The following is a 24,390-nucleotide window of genomic DNA, read 5'->3' as shown; positions in this document are numbered from 1 at the left end:
TTTTCCCAAACCATGAATGTTTTATTTTTATTTATTTGAGAGAATGAGAAAGAAGGAACTGCCATGCTAATCTTCTCTGTATTGTTCTAATTTTAGTATATGTGCTGCTGAAACAAGCACTGTTTTGTTTATTTTTTAAAAATATATTTTACTTTTATTTATTTATTGGGGGGAGGGAAGAGGTAGATAGACAGAATGGGTACACCAGGGTCTCCAGCTACTGAACATGAACTCTAGACACATGGGCCACCTTGTGCATCTGGCTTACGTGGGTCCTGGGGAATCAAACCTGGGTCCTTTGGCTTTGCAGGCCAATGCCTTAATTGCTAAGCCATCTCTCCAGCCCCCTGTTTTGTTTTTTAGAAAAGTATATTCACACCATAAATTAAGAATAGAACATTTTCATGACTACTGTTCTTACTTACTACTGGCCTGAGAACTTCCTCCAGGGAGATGGCAGTGGACACAGGACAGCATCAAACTCATTAAAAAAAAAGTTAGAGGCTGCTGAGGGCTCAACACTAAAGGAACTGACAAATGTCTTCCAAGGCTCAGGTAATTTTGCAGAAGAGGTAGCAAAAAGAATGTAAAAACCACAGGATAGGAAGGTATACTCTGAGGCACTGTCACTGACTACTGGTGCATTTATACCCCCACAGTGGTTACTGATAACCCCATTGAGGAGGGCTCTCATGGAATGTGAGTGAGAGAGAGGATGTAAGAATATATAACCTTGGGCTGGAGAGATGGCTTAGTGGTTAAGAATTTACCTTTGAAGCCTAAGAACCCCAGTTCAAGGCTCAATTCCCCAGGACCCGTGTAAGCCAGATGCACAAGGTGGCGTGTGCATCTGGAGTTCATTTGCAGTGGCTGGAGGCCCTGGTGTGCCCATTCTCTGCTCTCTCCCTCTTGCTGTCAAATAAGTAAGTAAAATAATAATAAAACAAAAAAATTTAAAAAAAGAGTATATGGGCTGGAGAGATGGCTTAGCGGTTAAGCGCTTGCCTGTGAAGCCTAAGGACCCCGGTTCGAGGCTCAATTCCCCAGGTCCCACGTTAGCCAGATGCACAAGGGGGCGCACGCGTCTGGAGTTCGTTTGCAGAGGCTGGAAGCCCTGGAGCGCCCATTCTCTCTCTCTCCCTCTCTCTGTCTTTCTATCTGTGTCTGTCGCTCTCAAATAAATAAATTTAAAAAAAAATTAAAAAAAAAAAAGAGTATATAACCTGGGCTGAAGAGATGGCTTAGTGATTAAGGAGCTTGCCTGTGAAGCCTAAGGACCCAGGTTTGATTCTACAATACCTACATAAGCTCGATGCACAAGGTGGCACATGCATCTGGAGTTCGTTTGCAGTGGCTAAAGACCTCTGTGTGTGCCCGTTCTCTCTCTCTCTTCCTCTTTCTCTCTCAAATAAATAAAATATTTAAATGATGTTTAAAAAGAATATATTACTTGATGGGGATATGGCCAATTTGCAATATGTTATTAAGGTTCTCAATAAAAATAAAACATTTTCATAATTCTCCACTCCACATACCCAAGAAGCTTATACTTGTGAGCAGTCATTCACAGCCCCAGGCAATCACTAGCCCACTTTGCATCTCTCAGACCTTGGTATACTTCAGAGACCTGAAGACTTGGCCAACTAACTTTGTGCACTAGGTTTTACATGGTACTGGGGAATCAAACCTAGGCCAGTAGGCTTTGCAAGCAAGTGCTTTTAACAGCTGAGCCATCTCCCCAGCCCTAGTGCTTATGTTTTCTGTATTATGCATGGGGAAAAGATGAAGAGAAGGAACAGTGACTTAGCCTTCAAGTAATTTATAGTTGGCAATGGTAAGAGGTGGTAGTTTATTAGTAGTGAACAGTTTGGAGTTGGTCCCAATTATGTCATCTTATCTATCTATCTATTTAAGTTCTTTTCAAGATAGGGTCTTGCTTTAGCCCAGGCTGACCTGGAATTCTCTGTAGTCTCAGGCTGGCCTCAAAATTCACAGTAATCCTCCTACCTCCGCCTCCCAAGTACTGGGATTAAAGACATTCTCCAAAGACAGGGTCTTGCTACAAAGTCCTGGCTGATCTGGAACTAATTCTCTATATAGACCAGGCTGACCTTGAACTTGCACTAATCTGATCTTGCAGCCTCTGCCTCCCCAGTGCTGGAATTACAAGGAAAGATTTTGATCAAGAGAGATGGACAAGGCAGAAGAGACACTGATAGGCAGGACCTGCATTTAGAGGCTGTGATGTCTCTGGGTGGCCTTGAATACCATACCAAGGAGTCTGGCATTCATTTAGGTTAAAGACGAATGAACTCTAGAAGATTTGGGATATTGATTACCCCGTGTGTATGTGTTTTATTTTTCAAGGTAGGGTCTCACTCTAGCCCAGGTTGACCTGGAATTCACTATGTTCTCAGGCTGGCCTCAAACTCACAGTGATCCTCCTAGCCTTGGAAGTACTGGGATTAAAAACATGCCACTATGCCCAACATTTTTTGTTGTCGTTGTTTCAAGGTAGGGTCTCACTCTAGCCCAGACTGACCTGGAATTCAGTATGTAGCCTCATGGTGACCTCAACCTCACAGTGATCCTCCCACCTCTGCCTCCCGAGTGTGCCACCATGCCTGCCTTTGGTTCTCTTTAATATTTAGGGCAGACCTGAAAAGGGTGTTTAAGAGAAATGTCTCTGGGTCTCTTATCACTAAGCCCACTGAGGCTTAGACGGCGCATTTTATTTTGGGTTGATTCATGTTGGCAAGGAATGGGAGGCTGAGGGAGGACTTGGGAAAGGACAGGGGAGGGAGGCCTGTCCACATTTATGATCTCAGTGGAAAAGGCTGCAGTGAATACATTCAGTTGCCAGTAGAGCCACAGAGATGGGCTCCATGAGTCACTGCTCAGTCCTGCAAGCTCAGCCCACAAAGCCTGCTGTGGTCAGCATCCCTAGGCTGGCTCCAGGCCCAGCCCCCCAATGCTCCCCACCAGGTCTGAGTCTGTCCCTGCTTCTGTCTGTATTCTTGCCATCCCAAATCAGTGTACCTTGCAGCTCTCAGCCTCTTTCTTTTTGTTTCAGGCCGAGCCTCTGAATCTGCCTCTGTTGACTATGATTTCCATGTGACTCACAAATGGGGAGCCTCAGGAGGCCAGGGGCAGTGGGACCAAGTCTCAGATACTTCTAAGTGGGGTGTGGTAGCAAACGTCTTTAATCCCTGCACTCAGGAGGCAGAGGTAGGAGGATACTTCTAAACGTTTATTCTGTGCCAGGCCTGATGCATGGTGCTGGAAGTACAGAAGTGGTCAACATACGGTCTGCTTACAAGGCACATTCTATGTGGAATGAGAAAACCAAGGCCTTGGCCCTGCTCAGCATGTGTGTGTTTGTGTCCCCTCCACCCTTGACTGTGCTTAGGGGGCCAGGGTCAGCCTAGGCCTGGTTTGAGGTCCCTTCTTTGCCTTGCACTGGGAGATCCATCCACCTTTTAGGGCTCCAGGAGTGGGGGTCTGGCTGGTGGGTGGGGGTGGGCAGCAAGGGAGATTGGGAGGAAAAAGCAGTGACTCAGTAGGGGTGGCCCTGGGACAGAGCTGAAGAGGAAGCCAAGATTAGAGCCTGTGCTCTCTGAAGCTAGAGGAGGGAGGGAAGAAAGGCCTGGCTGGGGCTGGAGCAGGACAACTCCAAGGCCAGCTGCACTCCTCCTCAGTGTTTGCCTAGAAATCTGGGCCAGGGGCTGCTGTGGCTGCAGCTGATGCCCAGGTTCATGAAGGAAGTGCCTGCCTTAGGGCCAGGGAAGGTAGTATGCCCACTGTCTACTCCTCTGAGGAACCAAGGGCATGGGCACGCTGTGGGGGTTAGGTGCATTTTTCTTCCCACATAGCAGACCTTCTCAGTCTCTTTGCAAATTCTGTAGTGTTTGGCCAAGCCTCCATGCTCCAAAGGGTCCCCAAACTTCAAAGCTGAGAGGTGGGAGGGATCTCTTGGCTATCCAAGTGTCTTTCATCCACTCAGGATCCTCTGAAGATCCCAGGAGAAAAAAATGATTTTCTTTCTTTCTTTCTTTTTGTTTTTTAACAGGTGAGGGGGGCGAGGTACAAAGAAAAGAGAGTCCTTGGAGTTCCTCCAGCAGGTGAGTGATGGAGCCAGGCCCCAGCTAGTCTCTGTCTGCCGGACCCTAACCTTCACAGTAGCTTCCTTAGAGGTGAAGGAAGGGTCTGGGCCTGGTAGAGTCTGGCAAGTCTGGGTCAACTCCCCAATCCCAGAGGCTTCACTACCCCCTCTACCTTCCAGCTCAGGCAACAGTGCTATTTCAGTCGTGGGATCACACACCTGTTTCCTGAAACAGGTGACAAGGTGGGTTTTTTTTGTTTGTTTGTATCAATTGAACCTAGAGCCTTTGCACATGTTAAGGAGGGGCTGTACCACTAAATAACACTCAGTCCATACAACCTACATGGTGCTGCGTTACCTGAAGAGAGAGTGGGGGCTACACTGGAGAGGCCCCGCCGACCCTAAACGAAGGTATTCGGCAAGCAACTGATCTGGGCTTAGAGAATCTCTTTCTAGGGCCTCACGGAACCCACACCTGTCTTCTTTGGGCCAGACTTGGGGGCTGTGAGGACTAAGTGGGTCTCATTGTGCTGGAGGAGCTAGGCAGACATTCGCATACCCCAGCAAGGACGGCGAAGCATGGTCCTCTCCCCTACGCAAGGACTTCCCCTGGTGGGTGCCAGAGCCCCCGCTCACCGTCGCGGGGCATGGCTCCCAGCACTCTGGGGAGGTCGGGCAGTGGGTACTGTGGAACGGCCGTTGGGCGCTGTCACGACGGGTGCAGACTCACCAGGGAGGGCGTGCCAAGGTGGCGGCGGCGCTGGGAGTGGAGAGCCACCGGGCTGCCAGGCGTTAGGGCAGCTGCGGGGTCGCGCCTCCATCCTCCCTGCGCCCCGAGGAACCTAAGGCCGAGCTGTGATTCCGTCCTCCAGCCCCTAGAGGGCAGCGCGGCGCCGTGCCCGCGGCGGCCTTGCAGCACCTTCCCGCCGCCAGGAGGGGGCGCTCGGGGACGCAGGGCGGCCACGCTGTACTCGCCGTCGAAGCCGCGGCGCGTTCGCCGGGGCCTAGCGGTTCCCGGTTCCTGCAGGCGCGTCGAAGGGGCCCAGGGCCGGGCCGGGCGGGGGAGGCGCGCGCTAGACCCGGAGACCAGGCCAGGGGCTGGTTGGGCTGGCTGAAGCGGACCGAGCGTCAGGCAGCCGCGCAGGCGGGCAGGTAGAGCGGGCGTGAGGGCGTGCCCGAAGCCGGGGCCCACGAGGCAAAGGCTCGCGGGAGCACGCTGTACGCAAAGACCCTCCGAGACGCTCTTCTCCTTTCCAGGCGCGCACTGCGGTAGAGGCAACGTGTCCTGGGTCCTGGCACTCCCTGCGGATTAGTGTACCCGGCCATGTTCTGCCCAACGCTTGGATGAGCTGAGGTCGCACCCGGAGACCCAGCCCCTTCACCCATTTGCCCAGAGCAAGCCCGCCATTATCAGGGGTTGATGGAAGGTTCCGTTGAGGATGGGGACATGGCCCCAGACTCCCAGGGCCATGCCACCGACTGGAGGTTTGCTGTGTGCAGTTTCAGGGATGCCTGGGAGGAGGAGGAGAAACCTACTCCCCAGATACAGGTTAAGGACCCCAGTCTTCCACGACCACCAGCAGAGGCAACTCAAGGCACAGGGGTACAGTGCAGTTCCTTGCTCGGGGAGTTTCAATCACCCTCAGAGCGGAAGGTTGCCGATGCGTCAGGGAACAGTAAGAGGAGGCCATTAGGAGGCTCCCAGGTCCAGTCAGAGAAACCAAGCCTCTCTGGAGTGGACAACCGCTTGTCTCCTATATCCTCCCACCCCAACCTGGCACACGGTGAGAGTGACAGTCCAGGGGAAGGTTTGGTAGGGAAACTGGGTCCAGGCAGCGTATTGCCAGATGGCTTTGGCTCTGAGAGGTTGGACGCCGATCCTGTGGACCTTGGAGGCCTTGTATCAGAGATGTTATCAAAACTGCTGGAGGAAGGTGAGACTGGGGTAGGGGAGTCTTGGAAGAGTATGGGGATACCTGGAGGTGGGTGTTAAGATTTGGAAGGCCTTGGATCCTGCTCAAGCTGAGGATCTGGTCCAGAGGGATCTCCAGGTAGGTGGCCCAATTTAGACCCAAGCTAATTTCCTTCCCAAGACCGCAGTGTATCCAGCCCCCCCAAGCCTGCTGACTGCCTCCTGGCTCAAGACCTTACCTGGGAGCTACTGGCCAGCGGCATGGCTACTTTGCCAGGTATTTGGGAGACTTTAGAGCTGGTAGAGGAAAAGACAGGCAGACTGAGCAGGTATTCATTGTGTCCTTCCCACAGGCACTCGGGATGGAGAAGGCCGAGCAGTGCTGCTTCTGTGCGCTCACAGCCCAACCTGGCTTCACCCCAAGTGCCGCAGTCCTGAACTTCTGAGCCTTTTGCTCTACCTGCGAGGCCTCCCCAGGTTTGGGGGATGCAGTTGGCGGGTGGGGGGGGAACTGAACTGAGCCTGAACTAGAAGGTGTCCACGCCTGTAAATCAGATACTGAAACGAAGCCCCACCCCTTTAGGCCCGAAGTACAAGCCTTGGGACTCACTGTATTAGTTGATGCCCGAATTTGTTCCCCGAGCTCTTCTCTCTTCTGGGGGCTCAGCCAGCTCCAAGTGAGTAGAGTTGTAGCTTTCCTCCATTCTGTTTACGTAGAGTTGGGAGCAGGACTGACTACTTCTGATTCCTTGTAGGAAGCAGCCCCAGGATCCGTGCAGCAGGTGCTGCTAGTTGGGAAGATGCCAGAGGAGATGCCTTTAGGGCTTCAGGTATTGAGTCTAGTTGGCCAGAATGAAATGGGATCCTTCTCCATTTAGTTCTGCGTCACACCACCACCTTCTCCTTCAGCTCAAGCAGCTGCCCTCTCTTCAAAGCCTGATGACTCACATTCCCACTGAGGGGTTGCCCACTTCACTTGGAGGATGCTTGCCTTATTGCCACCAGGCCTGGCTGGATTTCCGGATGGTCAGTGCACCACGTGGGATTGGGAGGGTATGTAGGCAATCTGGCCGGGGGAGGAGCCTCTTCTAGGTCAGCTTCAAAGCTGGCTACAGTGGTCTGGAATCCAGAAAACTGGGACCAGCACTGCACGTGGGTCATGCTCACCTCTGCTCACAGCGTCTGGAAGCCCTGCTGCGCAGCTGCCAGGTGGTTTGTGCCCTGCTCCAAGGGACCATTGAAGGTATGAAGGCTTTGCCTCAGCCCATGGATTCTGGAGTGAGTATTCTCCCCCAACACCTTTCTGAATATTCACCTAATTTCCTTTTGCTCTCCCATGCCTACTGATATCTGTTTCCTTTAATCACAGGAAGTTGGTCAGCTGCTACAGCAGGCACGGACCCTTATGCAGCATGTATTAGATTCACCTCAGTTGGCATGGCTACAATGCCAGGGAAGCCTGCAGCTGGCATGGCTGAAGCAAGAGGTTCCAGAGGTGAACTTGAACCCAGATTACAGGTAGATATAAGCCCAGCTCCCAGATCTTACTCCAGCTCAAGTATTGTGTCAAGTACTCAACTAGCTAGCTTGGTACCCGTTAGGTTTATGAACCCTAGCATGGAGTGGAGCAAGGGGATCAGCAGGGTACAAGATAAGACGGCCTGCCCCTTACAGGTTTGCAGTGGACAAGGCTGATGAGCTGTATGGCCAAGTGGATGAGCTGCTGCATCAGCTGACCCTGCAGAGCAACCAGCGAGTGCAGTCCCTAGAGCTGCTCCAAACGCTGCATGCCCAGGAGAGTGGGCTGCACCAGGTGGGAGCTCCTTATCTAGAGTGCGCCTTGCCCCTGGTCTCAGATGTGACTCTTACCACAGCACCTGTCTTTGCTTTCCCCTGCCTATGTTCATCCAGATTGAAGTGTGGCTACAGGAGGTGGGCTGGCCAGCACTGGAAGAGCCTGGAGAGTCTTCACTGGACACACTGCTCCAAGCCCAAGGTTCTTTTCAAGAGCTGGATCAGGTTGCCCAGGTAAGTTTAACCACTTGTCCCTCCCTTCTTCAGGAATTGGGGCACTTTGCCAGGAACTAGGATGTGAACTGAGTGAAGGCAAATGATTCCTTGTTCTCTTGGAACTTAATGTTTTCAGTTGTGTTCAAAGATTCATATTCACATGTATTTTCGAATGGAGAGACACTCTGGAGAGAAGCAGGATGCTTCTCTTGAGTATGTAAGAAAGATCTGACACAGCAGGGATGCCAAGCAAGCTTTTTTTTAAAATGTCTTTTGAGCTAAGAGCTGAAGGATAATTTGGAGTCAGCCAGGCAGAAGAGAGAGTTAAGATGGAGGAACATTCAAGACTGGGAAACAGCACTGGAGAAATTGGTCAGTGGTTAAGGTGCTTGCCTACAAAGCCTAACAACCTGGGTTCAATTCCCAAGTACCCACATAAAGCCAAATGCACCAAGTGGCACATGCATCTGGAGTTTGTTTGCAGTGGGTAATGGCCTGGCACGCCCATTCTCTCTCTCTCTCTCTCTCTTTCTGTCTCTCTGTTTGCAAATAAATATATTTTTTAAAAAGGACTGGGAGCTGGTGTGGTGGTATACACCTTTAATCCCAGCACTTGGGAGGCAGAGGTAGAAGGATCTCCATGAATTTGAGGTCAGCCTGAGACTACACAGTGAATTTCAGGTCAGCCTAACCTAGAGCAAGACCCTACCTTGAAAAACAAAGCAAAAAGACTGGAAAACAGCATGTTCAGAGGTTCTGTGGCAGGAGAGTGTATGATGTCAGTGAAGTTGAAATGCAGGGAAGCAGGAGAGTGGGTTGAGATAAAGTGAGATGCATCAGGAAGACTGGTCAATGGCCAGATCTCTGGGATCTGTAACAGGAAAGGTTAAGCAAGAACGTTTCATAGTCAGATTTAGGAAGATGATTTTTGTTTCTAGGTAGACAGTGATTGATTAGAGGATAGGTAAGTCCAGTGAAGAGGCAGTGGTAGTAGCCCAGATGGGAAATATATTTCTCTCTAGGAATCTGTGAGGGTTTAGTTCCAGGACCTGCCTTGGATGTCTAAACCCAAAAATGTTCAAGTTCCTTACATAAAATGACATATTTGCATATAGCCTATGTGTATTCTTTCATAAGCCTTTTTTACGAGGTAGGCTTTCACTTGAGCTCAGGCTGACCTGGAATTCACTGTAGTTTCAGGGTGGCCTCGAACTCATGGCAATCCTCCTACCTCTGCCTCCTGAGTGCTGGGATTAAAGGTGTGTGCCACCACGCCCAGCTTCCCTCATAAACTTTAAATATGTATATATTTTTAATTTTACTTAAGAGAGAGAGAGAGAGAAGCATATAGAGAGAATGGGCATGCCAGGGCCTCCAGCCACTGCAAATGAGCTCCAGCTGCATGTACCTTATGTATCTAGCTTATATGGTTTCTGGAGAATCAAACCTGAGTCCTTTGGCTTTGTAGGCAAGCATAACTAGTAAGCCAGCTCTCCAGCCCTTCCCTAAACCTTTTTTTTTTTTTGGTTTTTCGAGGTAGGGTCTCACTCTAGCCCAGGCTGACCTGGAATTCACTATGGAGTCTCAGGGTGGCCTCGAACTCACAGCGATCCTCCTACCTCTGCCTCCCGCCCTAAACCTTAAATAATGTATAGATTAATTATAATACACAATATGGTATGTTATGCAAATAACTGTTAGGATACTTTTGGAGAATAATGATAGAAAAGTCTGTACTTGTTCAGTACAGGCAGTCCCCCCACCAAAAAAAAAAAAAATTTCTAGTGCAAGGTTGGTTGAATCTGTTGATGTGGGACACACAGATGTATGACCTGCAGTTATACTGGTCAAATGTAATGCTAGGATGATAGCAGGGAGATTAATTTGAAAAGTCTATAGGACTTGATGGTACATCCATATAAGAGGTTGAGAGACAAGACAGTTCTAAGGATAAGAATGGGTGCTATACTTGAGAAAGACTAGGAGATAGGTTAGGAGATAAGGACCTTCTGGGAAAGGGTCTTGTGAGTCCTGTCTTAGGTGTGCTTTTGAGATGGCTGGCCAGGAATGAAGAAGGCTCCTTGGTATTGGCTTGGAGTCCTATATAGAGAGGGTAACTTGCTGGTGTAAGTGTGGATAATATTTGAGGTTTGGTCACACAAGATTGCTGGAGAGGGGGTCTGGAAATATGGCTTAGCAGTCAAAGGCTCTTGCTTGCAAAGCCTGATGGCCTGGGTTTAAAACCCCAGTACCCACATATAGCCAGATGCACAAACTGACTCATATGTCTGGAGTTTGTTTGCAGTGGCAAGAGGCCTGGATGAGCCTATTCTTTCTGTGTTTTTCTCTCTCTTCTTGCAAATAAATAAATATTCTTTTTTTAAATTTCTTTGAGGTAGGGTCTCGCTCCAGCCCAAACTGACCTGGAATTCACTATGTAGTCTCAGGGTGGCCTTAAACTCATAGCAATCTTCCTACCTCAGGCTCTCAAGTGCTGGGATTAAAGGCAAGCACCATAAATAAATGTTCTTTTTTTAAAAAAAAAAAAAAAGACTACTGGGCTGAAGAGATGGCTTAGCAGTTATGGTACTTGCCTGCAAAGCCAAAGGACCTAGGTTTGATTCCCCAGGGCCCATGTTAGCCAGATGCACAAGGGGCGCACACATCTAGAGTTCGTTTGCAATGGCTGGAGGCCCTGGTGCACCCATTCTGTCTCTCTCCCTACTTCTCCCTCTCTCTGTCTTTAATAAATAAATAATTTCTTTTAAAAAAAGATTTCTGGGCTGGAGAGATGGCTTAGCAGTTAAGACACTTGCCTGCAAAGCCACAGAACCCTGGTTCGATTCCATGTAAGCCAGATGCACAAAGTAGTGCATGCGTCTGGAGTTCGTTTGCTGTGTCTGGAGGCCCTGGTGCACCCATTTTCTTTCTCTGTCACTCTCTCTCTCAAATAAGTAAATAAAAAAATTAAAAAAAAAAAGATTGCTAAGCTGAGTGTGGTAGCACATGCCTTGAATCCCAGCACTTAGGAGGCAGAGGTAGGAGGATCACCATAAGTTCAAGGCCAGCCTGAAACTACATAGTGAATTCAGGGTCAGCCTGGCCTAGAGAGAGACCCGACCTCAAGATTGCTGGACAGAATACTTGTAGTGCAGATAAGGGAAGGGAAGCAGGAGGAACCACTGAGAAGGACAAGGAGGAATCAGAGCCTAGGAGAGAGGGCTGAATACTACTGAGATGCAGAGTTGGAAGGCCTGAGAAAGGGGGACATAGGGGCTGAGATGGGTGAAGGCCTTGCATCTGTAGGAGAGACTTGGTATGTCATTAGAAAAGATCTGTGTTTGGGCTAGGTCATCAGACCTGCTCAGCTGATAGCAGTCTGTTTTTCCAGGAGCATGTCAGACAAGGCGAGAAGTTTCTACTGCCACTTGCTAGCTGTGAGGCTATTGAACTGGGCCTCTCTGGGAAGCGCTTTCTGGCCCTGAGTGCCCAACTGACAGAGTTTTCCAGGGCTTTGGCCCAGCGGCGCCAGCGACTGGCAGATGCTGAGAAGCTATTTCAGTTCTTCAAGCAGGTGGCTAAGGGTGTGGTCAGCAGGGCCAAAGTAGTGGCTGTCCCAGTTCTGAGCAGTTCCTAATTGCCTTACCTATTCTGTTCTCTTGAGTTCAGTCTAACCCCAAAACTCCAGTCACTGGGGAGGTAGGGGCAGGCTGAAGGGTGGTCAGGGGGAGGAGCAGAGGGCATAGCAGGCTTACTGGGGTCCCTCTCTTATGCTTGTATGACCTTGGTGTTGCAGGCCTCTACATGGGCTGAAGAGGGGCAGCGGGTATTGACAGAACTGGAACAGGAATGCCCAGAGGTTGTGCTGCAACAGCTGCAGTTGCACTGGACTAGTCACCCTGAGTTGCCCCCGACTCTCTTCCGGAAAATGTGGGCTCTGGCCACAGCCTTGGGTTCAGAGAGCATCCGCCAGGAGTGTCGCTGGGCCTGGGCACAGTGCCAGGACACCTGGCTGGCCTTAGAACAGAAGCTAGAGGCTGCATTGAAGCCACCACCAGCAAGCAGCACAACTAGCTTGTGTGTCAGTCGGGCCCCTGCTGCACCCACCCCTCCCCTGAGGAAGGCCTACAGCTTTGACCAGAATCTGGGACATCTTGGTGGTCCTGCCCATCACTGCAACCATACAGCCACTCTTGCTGATTTTCATAAACCAGAGGCTGGAAGAGGTGCCCGGCCCAAGTCATCTCCTCTTAAGCCTTCACCAGGCAACTCTGACCTCAGGAGCCCAAACAGGTAGGAGCAGGATACAGGGCAGGGAGATTAGTGGACATCTTGGGTCCTGACTCCACCTACCTCATAGGCTACAGTTGGTGCTGGCAGAGATGGTGGCCACAGAGCAGGAGTATGTCAGGGCTCTTGAATATACCATGGAGAATTACTTCCCTGAGCTGGATCGCCCTGATGTGCCCCAGGGCCTCCGCGGTCAGCGTGTCCACATCTTTGGCAACCTGGAGAAACTGAGGGACTTCCACTGCCATTTCTTCCTGCGTGAGCTGGAGGCCTGTACCCAGCACCCACCCCGAGTAGCCTATGCCTTCCTGCGCCATGTAAGCCCCACAGGCCATACTCCCCATACTTGGTGCCAAGCCCTATGCTGGAATCAGTTATAAGTGAGACCCACAGGTCCCCACATCTCAGGGTAGTTTTAGTTCAGCAGAGGAAAAGTGCAAGTGAAAAATACCACCCTAGATTACACTTCAGGATGCGGATCATATAAGAACAGTTGTCTGTGAGTTAGTAGTGGACAGAGTTCCCATTTTAGAGAGGACATTTGAGCTGAGGCCAGAGGAGCAGCAGAGTGAGAGAACTCTACTCTAGGAAATAGGCCTGGGAGATAAGATGAGCATATCTGAGGATAGTGAACACCAGAGGGATGTTTCTAGAGCCCTGGGAGGGGCAGATTGAATGTGGAGACTGAGGGGAAGGGACTTCCTCCCCAGAGGACCTGGACAAACAGCCTCTGTCCAGCACCAAATTTTGTTAGATCATCTGTCCTTCAAAGTGAGATCTGAAGGAGTGAGGGGAAAGCCTCCAACAGGAGCTGCCTATTGGCATTTGGGTCCTCCAGCTAAGAAACTGGTCTGGCTTGGCTGGGGAGTGATCTTGGGAGCTAGCCCTCTGACACCTGAGATGATGAGCTGTGTGTCCTTTCAGAGGGTGCAGTTTGGGATGTATGCACTCTACAGCAAGAACAAACCTCGCTCTGATGCCCTGATGACTAGCTATGGACATGCCTTTTTTAAGGTAGGAGACCCTGTGACTGTAGGAGGCACTGGGGCATGAATGGCAATTTTTTTTTTTTTTGAGGTAGGGTCTCACTCAGTCCCAGGCTGATCTAGAATTCTTAGTCTCAGGGTGGCCTTGAACTCATACCAATCCTCCAATCCTCTGCCTCCTGAGTTCTGGGATTAAAAGTTTACACCACCACGTGGCATGAATGGCACATTTTGAAACCACCTATCTCCCACCTACCTGGCAGGACAAGCAACAAGCACTGGGAGACCACCTGGACTTGGCCTCCTACCTGCTAAAGCCCATCCAGCGTATGAGCAAGTATGCACTATTGCTGCAGGAGCTGTCAAGAGCCTGTGAGGGCCCAGCACAGGAGCTGAGTGCCCTGCAGGCGGCCCAGAGCCTTGTGCACTTTCAGCTGAGACATGGCAATGACCTGCTAGCCATGGATGCCATCCAGGGCTGTGATGTGAGTCACCTTAGGTCATGGTGGGAAGTACTGTGGATATGGAAGAAGAGGGCAGGAGGGGCTTGGCACCTACTGAGCCTTAACTTTGCAGGTTAACCTCAAGGAACAGGGGCAGTTGATACGACAGGATGAGTTCACAGTACGTGCTGGGCGCCACAAGTCCCTTCGTCGTGTTTTTCTCTTTAAGGAACTTCTGCTCTTTAGCAAGCCTCGCCATGGGCCCATGGGTGTTGATATATTTACCTACAAGCATTCCTTCAAGGTAGGTCCACATGGCTCTGGCCTCTGCTCTCCACCTCCTACCCATGCCTCACCAAACCCCTTTCCCCTGGTCGTGTAGGTGGCAGACCTTGGCCTCACTGAGTGCTGTGGAGACAGCAAACTACGCTTTGAGATCTGGTTCCGTCGTCGCAAGGCCAGGGATACTTTTGTGCTACAGGCCTCCAACTTGGCCACCAAGCAGGCCTGGATAGCTGACATCTCCCGCCTGCTCTGGAGGCAGGCTGTCCATAACAAGGGTGAGTCTATGAATAGACTGTTAACCCTACACTCCCTTCCCCAGTGGGTATATATCTCCCCAGGAGTCTGGGGAGGGTCTAGGGACCTGAAAAGAGTGAGAAGGTCCAGTAGCAGCAGCTAGTGCAGGAGGAAGAATTTCAAAGTCAGGCAATCACTGACTGTCTTGGACACAATATTCTCTGAGTACCAGGATATGAGTGTATAGAAAAAACTTAACTAGTTATAAGCCAGGGGGCCTCACTTATCTCTGTTCTCTACTTAGAGGTACGCATGGCTGAGATGGCATCCATGGGTGTGGGGAACAAGGCCTTCTGGGACATTGCCCCCAGTGAGGAAGCTATCAATGACCGCAGCATCAACTATGTCCTAAGGAGCCGAGGTAGTGGGCAGGATACAGAGGTGGGAGTGAGAGGGAAATATGAACCTCTTTCATCCCTGGTCTGTGCTCTCCTGGCAACATCACCAGACTGGGTTCAGGCATGTCGCAACCTGACCCTTTTTCTTATGCAGAAGTTCGTTCTCGGGCCTCCATTGCTGTAGCCCCACTTGACTATGACAACCCTTACTTGGGCTCCTTGAGCTCCCTTCCTGGAGACCGTGCCTCTTGTTCTGTTCTGGGGTCTCTCAACCTGCACCTGTACAGAGATCCAGCTCTTCAGGGTTTTCGCTGGCCCCTATGTCCACCCAACTTCCCAGAGGAAGCAGCGCTGGAGGCTGAGGCGGAGTTGGGCAGCCAACCCTCTTTGAGTATGTTTTTGCTTAGCCAGAGGGAGGACATGGCTTGGACCTGGGCCTCCCCTGCTGACACATCACCCAGTCTCATTTCCTAGCTCCTGAGGACTCAGAGGTCTCATCCCAGTGTCCATCAGCCAGTGGATCCAGTGGCTCTAACAGCAGCTGTGTGTCAGGGCAGACCCTGAGCAGGGGCCTTGAGGACTTCTCCTGTGTGAGTGCCATCTTTTGCCTTATACCCAGCCCTCCCTAGCCTACCTTGTGGTTATGGCTGCCTTTCTTGGCTTTCCTTTAGGGGAGTTTGGAAATGGGAGGGTCAGGGAAGTAGGTATTCATGCCTGTCCTGGAACCACAGGTCTGAGCCAAGGCTCGAAGGTCAGCAGTGGATCCAGCATCCCAAGGAATATCACATCTCTGGATCTTCTGTAATCTGCACATGGCTGGTACCTGGGCTACATAGCCCTCACCCCCAACATGTGCAGTCGTGCTGACTACCCTTTGTGATATCTGTGGCTATCTAGCCTGGGGCCTTTACTATACAGGGGGGTGTCTAGCTGCAGAGTCTAGATCAGCACCCTGATTCCAGATTCCATATCTCAACCCCTTCCAGTAGTCACACCAGTTATATGCTTAGGAAAGGCCAGGGCAGAGGATGGATATTTCTGAATTCTAGGTTGGGTAGGGCTCCAGGCAGCGAGTGGACTGCCACACCTAGCAGTCAAGAAAATCAGATGGGTTCCCAGCAGCTTCTCTTCAGTGTCGGCTTTAATGCTGAGCTCCCCAAATATAGGGGTCATCCTGTCCCTACTGACTTTTATCCTTATCTACCCTGGCTTTTCATGCCTAGCTGCTTGTTTCTTGGGCCAGTTGGGTTATTTTGACTTGCTTTTTGAACAGCTTTCAATTAGATTTGCCTATGATTATATCATTAGTCATTGAAACTTTGTCTCTTAGAATGAGTCTAGGCCTTTGACCTGTGATTTATTCTTTAATTTGTTTATAATAAAAATACTTGTTTTTCCCTTGTCTGGGCACATGCATTCTTCGGGTTTCCACAGTTAAAATGAGCCTTGGGCAGGTGGTGGTCTGCAGGACCAACGTCTCTGGGCACTCTAGCCCTCTTGCAAATACTTGCCCAGGACAGAGTAAGAGACAGACCTAGATAGGCCCCTCTGGATGAGCAGATCCACACAGCGGCTGTATTTTCTGGCGAAAGGCAATGTGAGCTGCAAGAAAAAGCCTGCCTTACGTCTTATTTCTTAGCCAGTTGCTATCCTAGCTCAATGTGAGTGGGGCTCCCTTATCTGGGTGAGGTACAAGGATAGAGCAAACCTCATTGTAGGGGACATTTGACACTCTAGTGCTCAGCTCTGCCCTCAAGCATCTCACAGGGTTCTGGCTTTCAGAGAATTGAGCAAAAGGATCTGACAATTTCTTGACATGTTTCTTGTGATTCATTGCTACCTTCTAGCCATATGTTGACTTGACCTTTATAAAAAATAGACAGTAGAGGTAGGAAGATTGCAGTGAGTTCAAGGCCACCCTGAGACTACATAGTGAATTTCAGGTCAGCCTGAGCTGGAACCCTACCTTGAAAACAACAACCAAAAAAAAAGAAAGAAAGAAAGAAAAAAGACAAGGTGGCTGGAGAGATGGCTTAGTGGTTAATGTGCTTGCCTAAGGATCCAGGTTCGATTCCTCAGTACCCACTTTATAAGTCAGATGCATAAGGTGGTGCATAGTAGAAGCCCTGGCACACCCATTCACTGTCTCTATCTGCCTCTTTCTCAAATTAGTAAATAAATAAATAAATAAGTATATGAAAAGGAAATAGACAAGGGTTATGGAGATGGCTCAGTGGTTCAGGCAGTGGTACTCTGCCCTGGCATACCCATTGTCTGTCTGTCTCTGCTTCAAAATAAATAAATATATATTTTTTTAATTGACAAACCAGGGCTGGAGAGATGGCTTAGCGGTTAAGCGCTTGCCTGTGAAGCCTAAGGACCCCAGTTCGAGGCTGGGTTCCCCAGGTCCCACGTTAGCCAGATGCGCAAGGGGGCGCACGCATCTGGAGTTCATTTGCAGAGGCTGGAAGCCCTGGCGCGCCCATTCTCTCTCTCTCCCTCTATCTGTCTTTCTCTCTGTGTCTGTTGCTCTCAAATAAAAAAAAAAAAAATTAAAAAAAAATTGACAAGCCAGAGACCTAATACCTAATGGGTACTTAGGTGTTTAAAGTGAATGGCATTATAACAATGTACTTGTTAGATTAATGAGAAATTAGCTAAATTTTTATGTTTAAAATGCTGAAATTATCCTAAGGAAAAAAAAGCCTTTTTGATCAGGCCTGATAGAGCTACAAAGTGAGTTCAAGGCCAGCCTAGGCAACTTAGCAAGGCCTTCTCTAACTTTAATGCTGGTGGTGGCCCGGGGGTGTAGCTCAGTGGTAGAGTGCTTGCCTAGGTTGCATGAGGCCCTGAGTTCAATCCCCAGTACTACAAAACAACAGTAAGAAAAAAACCCAAAACCTTGCCCATTTCTTTGCCCATATTAAACATTAAAAATAATTTATTTGACAGAGATAAAGAGGCAGAAAGAGCGAGAGAATGGATGCACCAGAGCCTCTAGCCTCTGTAAACAAATTCCAGACACATGCACCACTTTGTGCATCTGGCTTACATGGGTACTGGGGAATTGAACCTGGGTTCTTAGGCTTTGCAGGCAAGCACCTTAACCACTAGGCAATCTCTCCAGCCCCTTAAATTTTTTTTTTTTGGGGGGGAGGTTTTTCGAGGTAGGGTCTCTCTAGCCCAGGCTGACCTAGAATTAGTCTCAGGCTGGCCTCAAACTTACAGAGATCCTCCTACCTTTCCCTCCCAAGCACTGGGATTAAAGACATGTGCCACCATGCCTGGCTAACAATTTTTTTTAAAGATACAGTTTTAAACATTTTATTTAGCTATTTCATTTATTTGAAACACAGAAAGGGAGAGAGTAAGAATGGGTACACCAGGGCCTCCAGTCACTACAAACGGACTTCAGACGCATGAACCACCATGTGCATCTGGCTTATGTGGGACCTGGAGAACCGAATCTGGGTCCTTAGGCTTTGCAGGCAAGTGCCTTAACCACTGAGCCACTTCTCCAGTCCCTGGCTAACATTTTTATCTTTCAAAAAAAAAATTGCTTTAGTGAGCAAGCAACCCTAATTAAAAGTGGGAGCAAAACTAATTGTGAAGAAGGGGTTAGCAGGAGTGGGACGGAGATAAGGCATGAATATGATCATTCATTCACATACATACATACATACATACATACATACATACATACATATGAAATTGCCAAAAATAGGCAGGTATTGTGGCACATGCCTGTGATCTTAGCACTCAGGGGGCAGAGGTAGGAGGATTGCAGAATTTGAGGCCAGTCTGAAACTGCAAGTGAATATTCGATCAGCCTGGCGTAGAGTAAGACCCTACCTTGAAAAAAAAAAACAAAAACCAAAATAATTGCCAAAAATAATTTTAAAAATTTTGTTTTGGTTTTTTGAGGTAGGGTCTCACTGTAGCCCAGGCTGACCTGGAATTCACTCTGTAGTCTCAGGGTGGCTTTGAATTCATGGCAGTCCTCCTACCTCTGCCTCCCAAGCTGGGATTAAAGGTCTGTGCCACCATGCCCCACACTAATTTAAAAAAATTTAAGGGTTGGGAAGATAACTCAATTGGTAAAGTGCTTGCCACACAATCATGGGACCTGAATTCAGACTCCCACCTCCTTTGTAAAATCTGGACATGGTAAAACATGCCTGTAATCTCAGTGCGGGAAGGTGGAGACAGTCAGATCTCTACGGCTTGTTGGCTACCTAGTCTAGTCAAATAGGTGAGCTCCAGGTTCAGAGAAAGAGCTTGTCTCAAAAAATAAGATGGCCAGGCGTTGTCGTGCACACCTTTAATCCCAGCACTTGGGAGGCAGAGGTAGGAGGATCACCATGAGTTTGAGGCCACCCTGAGACTACATAGTGAATTCCAGGTCAGCCTGAGCTAGGGTGAGATCCTACCTAAAATAAATAAATAAAAAATAAAGAACAGGGCTGGAAAGATGGCTTAGCAGTTAGGCATTTGCCTACAAAGCCTAAGGACCATGTTCTGTCTCTCTCCAGATCCCACATAAGCTAGACACACAAAGGTGAGGTAAGCACAAGGTCACACATGTGCACTAGGTGAAGCAAGCGTCTGGAGTTCGATTGCAATGGCTGAGGCCCTGGCGCGCCATTTTTCTCTCTCCTCTCACTCTCGCTAAAAAAAAAAAAAGGTGAATAGCTGGGCTGGGGAGATGATTCAGTGGTTGAGGTATTTGCTTGCAAAGCTTGCCAGCCTGGGTTTGATTCCTTAGCATCCATGTAAAGCCAGACATAAAACTGGTACATGTATATGGTGTTTGTTTGCAACAGCAGGAGATCCTAGTATGTGTGCATACATGCATATATACACATCCAAATAAGTAAAACTTAAAAAATAAGGTGGCTGGGTATAGTGGCACACACCTTTAATCCCAGCACTTGGGAGGCTGAGATAGGAGAACCACTGTGAGTTCAAGGCTAGCCTGAGACTACATAATGAATTTCAGGTCAGCCTGGGCTAGAGCAAGACCCTACCTCAACAATAACAACAAAAAAAGGTGACCAGCAATAGAGGGAGACACCAGCTGTGAACCTTGGTCCTCTCCACACATATATACATGCACACTTTCACACATGCATATGAACATGTATCTACATAATATGTAAAAAAGTACCCTAGAATCCTTTAAAGGAGCTTAAATATAGAAAAAAGGTGATATCACAGCTAGGCCTATAGGGAAAGTTGGAAAGGACTGACTCCCATGTATGTAGGCTTGGGTTAATATGATGTGCTGTCTGAAGAGTTATTAGTGATAAAGCCATAGTCTTTGAAGTGCCTGTGAAGCTTAAGGATACAGGTTCGATTTGCCAATACCCATGTAAGCCAGGTGAACAACGTGGTACATGCATCTGGAGTTCACTTGTACACCCATTTTCTCTATCTGCCCCTCTCTTTCTCTCTCAAATAAATAACCAATTGCCTAAATATTGCTCTTTTTTTTTTTTTTTCTGTCCTTGAGGTAGCGTCTCACCGTAGCCCAGGCTGATCTGAAACTCGCTGTGTCATCACAGGCTGGCCTCATACTCATAGCATGGCCTCCCAAGTGCTAGGATTAAAGGTGTGAGCCATCATGCCCAGCAAATGTTGCTTTTTGACTACTCAGTATCAGTTAATTTAAGCTGTCATGTCTTCTTCCCTGGGACCAGGGTTCAATGACATTGTACCTGCCTAGCTTTTTGAAGAGCCCTGTGAAACATGACATTGTCTACGTGAGGCATTGACAGAGTTGCTATTCCTCATGGGGTATAGTTGGGGTCCTCACCTCTACCCAGCTATAGAGTCGCTCCTGGGTATGCCGGTCATCCTTGAAACCAGTGATGGCCAGTAAATCCACCACAAACTGCTTGGGGCTGATGTGCAGGATCTGCCAAGAAAACACACAGTAAGGCAAGGCCATGCTATCTCCCAATCCCTCAGTGACATGTAGAGCAGAGGTGGCAGAGGTTTCCCTTAGGGCAGACACTCCAAAGCTTGATCCAGATGAAACTGCCTGCCTTCCTGTCTGCTTTTCCAGCCACCCACTGTCCCTGATTTCTTTCTCATGTCCTCTTGTCTTGTACAACTTGTGCAAGGGCTGGGGGATAGAGAATGAGCACGGGGGCCCCAGGGCATGGAATTCATCACACATACCCACAACCTGTTGGCCAAGGAGACCACCTTGGCTGTGATAGCTTTAGGGTCTTTTTGTCTGATGGAATCTAGGATGATGTCAGTCAGGAAGCGGTGACATTTCTGTGCATAAAACATTTCTTCCCAAGATAAAGAGAAACTCAGGAATGTCACCTCTGTGAAAAAGAGAGTGGATATGGCCATAGCTACCACTAAAGCCTTAGAGGTAGCCACAAGAGTCGGGGAGGTATAGGCCTCCCAAGGGTCACTCTGAAGTACCCTGGGCAGAGAGCATTTCCATAAGCAAGTACAGGGCCAGGCATGACTCCAGAGCCTCACCTCGGGGTTGGGGACTGGCTATGAGTGGTGTATTCCTGAGATTATCCGTGTGGGTAGTGTAGATGATGCTATCTTCAAAGAACATGCAGGAGCCATCACTACCCACCACAGGGGGATGAGTCACTTTCAGGATGGCCCCTGGATTGTCCATCCCATAGGCATTAGGCAGAGGCTGCTCAGGGGCAGGGTTTTCTGAGAAAACAAGAGGAGGGAGGTCTCAGACTTGTTAGGCTCAGAGCTCAAACAAAGAAGAGACTTCTGAGGATACAGCAATACATTCAGCCACCCCAGGAGTCTATAGCTTCTTGGAAATTGCACCTTGGGCTGGCAGGGGCCTGGGAGCCTGGGACTACGGAGTGAGTTCTAGGTCAGCCTGGGTTAGAGTGAGAGCCTACCTCAAAATAATAATAATAATCCTTTAGGGGCTGCCCACCTCACTAGAGCCACATCCTAAACTTGACCCACAAGACATATCTTGATAACTCATGTCTTTGGCCTCACTTCTAGATAGAACAATACCTTGTGCTTCCACAAACACTTTAGACTTTCCCTCTGCCCTTGACTCCCCAATTCCTGGTCTTTTTTTGTTTGTTTGTTTTGGTGTGTGTTCTTATTTCCTAGTTTCTCCTGATCTCATCACCTCACATTAAGTGATCTCTTGGCTTCTCAAGCCATGTCAGTTTGCCAGTTATTTCTGTCCACTGCCTGGCACAGTGCTAGAATCATTGAGAGGGAGATCTTAGTCCATCTTTGTCACTAACTTGCCCTTAGCCAAGGAGTTTTTCTTCTGTTATAAATCTCAGGCCAAGAATTGGTCAGAACTCACCTCTTTCCTTTGGTCTCTGCTTGGACCAGTCCTTCAGGGTAACAGCTCTTTTTGTGGGGAAATATGGCTTAAAGGTTGGCTCTGGGCCCTTGTCTTTCACTGCAGCTTCAGTCCCTGGCTGGGGCCCTGGATCCTTCTCTGAGACTATGGCATGAGTTTTCCAAGTAGCTGAGGTGCTGGGCTGGGAAGCAGCCTCACTTCCTGTGGGGAGATGCAGGGGAGCCTCTTCCAAGGAGCTGCTCCGAGGGGCTGTCAGTGGCTGGAATTCCCACTGTTTGCAGTTGACCATGTCCCATTCCCTCACTAAGGAGATAAGTTTTTGCATGGGAGTGACAGGAGGGTCTTTGGTTTCAGATTTCTGTGTGAGGTTGATTGTGGTACACTTCTTCTTAGGTGGACTCTCAGAGTGGCCCCCCCAGTGTCTGGGGTTGCCACACAAGCCAGAGCAGTGTGAGTATGTGCTGAGATTGCCTGCCCTCTTGGCATTTCGGCATAGGGAGACTTGTATGGTCCGGGTGTACTGTTCAGCCTCTTCTATCTGGCTGGACCTGGCCAGGTTCCCCTTGGCCTTGTTCCATGGAATCCTGTCACTGCAGTCTTGGAAGTCTACAGGCATGCAGGCTGTGGTCTGTGGATGAAGGGGCACAGTAGATCTGGGCCTATTGTGCTTTGTTGTCAAAGCTTTCCCAAGACCTAATAAGCTGGGCCTCCAAGACTTCACCTGCTTACCCAGAACAATCTTATTCCTGACACGGGTCACCCATTGAGGCTTTACTCAGTGTGAGAAGGAGTGGTACCAGCCCAGGGGACTCTCACATTCCAACAAGAGATATTATCAGCATTGTGGGTCACAAATGGCCAGCAAATCCTGTGACTCCTTCCAAGTTCACAAGGCAGTTCCTCTACTAGCAACCCTTACAGGCTCTGCTCTTTCACCTCACCAACCCCTCCGTAGATAGGCCTGTCTCCTGAGCCCTGTGGTATTGAGGACAACACCAAGAAGACTGAGGCTTACTTCCTTGGTATCTCTACTGAGCTCCACCATTGACCCTGTCCCTTCTGTCACCACGTGCAGTTGCCTAATGGGGAAAGCTTCCTCATTTTCAGATTCTTTCTCCTGAGTCCATAACCTACAGAGACCAAGAGGGACTGGTTAGTGAGTAAAAGCTTTCATGAGTGCCTACCAGCTAGCTGGTTAGGTCTGCCCTTTGGCTGGGGGTTAGTGACAAACAGTGTAGGGAAGAGGGCACTGCTTAAAGGGCTTGGCCAATCCTGCGTCTATTTTATCCCCTCAACCCAAGGAGAACAGGTCCCACTAGCAGGTGGGAAGGAGTTAGTATGTCTAAGGAATATCAAGATCCAAACTCCCAGTGTGGAATCCTAAGTTGATTTTTTTTGGGGGGGTGGTTTTTGAGGTAGGGTCTCACTCTAGCCCAGGCTGACCTGGAATTCTGTATGGAGTCTCAGGCTAAACTCAAACTCATTGGAATCTTCCTACCTCTGCCTCCAGAGTGCTGGGATTAAAGGTGTGCACCACCACGCCCAGCAGAAAGCGAGAGTGATTGGGCATGCCAGGGTCTCTAGCCACCGCAAAGAAACTCTAGACACATGTGTCACTTTGTGTTTCTGGCTTTACGTGGGTACTGGGGAATCAAACTTGGGTTGTTAGGCTTTGCAGGCAAGCACCTTAACCACTGAGTCATCTCTATAGGCCCTGAATAAAGTTTTCTTACTTATATGCCTCACATTGTGCAAGGGCTTCTGAGAGTGCTGGAATGTGATATTCTTCAACCTCTTGGCAAAAGAGAGGCCATTCTCTGCAAACAACAAAGAGATGTCAGGCTGTGCAGCTTGGGGTAGGGTGCAGCTCAGAGAAGCTTCCTTGAACAATAATACCCTGTAGGAAATAATAGAACCTCCTCCCAGAAGGGTAAAAACTTGGGTTCTCTTTATTACCCTCAGTAGTTTCATCATATGGTTTTCTTTTTCTGTTTTGTTTTGCTTACTTAAATTCAGACGGTAAAAACAGTTTTCCAAGTCTCAGGAAGTTGAGAATGTGTCGGAACATTTGGCCATCACCATGGATAAGTAAGGTCTGTCCGTAGGTGATCCAGTATACTCTCTGCGGGTTGGACAGTAGTTCTGGGTACTGGAGGGGGTTGAACACCAGAATCAGTCCCAAGGGATAGGTCTTTAGTGTGGGGCAGATCAGTCACCTTTCAATTCATTTTCCTGACCACCCTTGAGCAGAGGTTTTGGGATTTCCATCTCCCTTTCCTATGGCCACAGGGAACCACTGTGAAGAGCAGAGCAACCAAGAAGAAACACAATAGCTATGCTTCAACTTTTGGTAGTACCTCTGCCTACCCTGAGATATTAGGAACCCCACTCTACCTCCTTCTT

The 24,390-nt window shown here is 49.1% G+C and overlaps 2 protein-coding genes and 1 pseudogene across 2 annotated transcripts in view; 1 reads left to right on the top strand and 2 right to left on the bottom strand.

The window, feature by feature from the left end:
- Window positions 1-60: 60 nt before the first annotated feature.
- On the bottom strand, window positions 61-120 carry LOC123458362 (annotated as a pseudogene).
- A 4,182-nt stretch (window positions 121-4,302) lies between these two features.
- Plekhg4 (pleckstrin homology and RhoGEF domain containing G4) lies at window positions 4,303-15,996 on the top strand. The gene is made up of 22 exons (XM_004661567.2): window positions 4,303-4,345; window positions 5,360-6,036; window positions 6,196-6,291; window positions 6,368-6,491; window positions 6,598-6,691; window positions 6,770-6,844; window positions 6,924-7,040; window positions 7,194-7,292; window positions 7,384-7,532; window positions 7,689-7,827; window positions 7,926-8,042; window positions 11,416-11,598; window positions 11,821-12,317; window positions 12,385-12,631; window positions 13,239-13,328; window positions 13,564-13,785; window positions 13,877-14,047; window positions 14,126-14,303; window positions 14,567-14,683; window positions 14,815-15,051; window positions 15,135-15,250; window positions 15,392-15,996. The coding sequence occupies exons 2-22, from the start codon at window positions 5,523-5,525 to the stop codon at window positions 15,395-15,397; spliced, it is 3,588 nt and encodes a 1,195-aa protein (XP_004661624.2). The 5' UTR covers window positions 4,303-4,345; window positions 5,360-5,522; the 3' UTR covers window positions 15,398-15,996.
- Window positions 15,997-16,148: 152 nt separating this feature from the next.
- Kctd19 (potassium channel tetramerization domain containing 19) overlaps window positions 16,149-24,390 on the bottom strand; it is a 39,020-nt gene continuing 30,778 nt past the window's right edge. Inside the window, exons 9-16 of the mRNA XM_004661699.3 lie at window positions 23,994-24,136; window positions 23,721-23,804; window positions 23,003-23,117; window positions 21,988-22,615; window positions 21,162-21,353; window positions 20,844-20,998; window positions 20,476-20,577; window positions 16,149-16,262 (exon numbers count right to left, since the gene is read on the bottom strand). Coding sequence (XP_004661756.2) covers window positions 16,149-16,262; window positions 20,476-20,577; window positions 20,844-20,998; window positions 21,162-21,353; window positions 21,988-22,615; window positions 23,003-23,117; window positions 23,721-23,804; window positions 23,994-24,136 — 1,533 coding nt within the window. The remainder of the gene's footprint in view (window positions 16,263-20,475; window positions 20,578-20,843; window positions 20,999-21,161; window positions 21,354-21,987; window positions 22,616-23,002; window positions 23,118-23,720; window positions 23,805-23,993; window positions 24,137-24,390) is intronic.

The sequence above is a fragment of the Jaculus jaculus genome, chromosome 1, assembly GCF_020740685.1.
Source record: "Jaculus jaculus isolate mJacJac1 chromosome 1, mJacJac1.mat.Y.cur, whole genome shotgun sequence".
NCBI classification, from domain to species: Eukaryota; Metazoa; Chordata; class Mammalia; order Rodentia; family Dipodidae; genus Jaculus; species Jaculus jaculus.
Note: the sequence above shows the minus strand (reverse complement) of the source record. Positions and strands in the feature narration are given on the sequence as shown.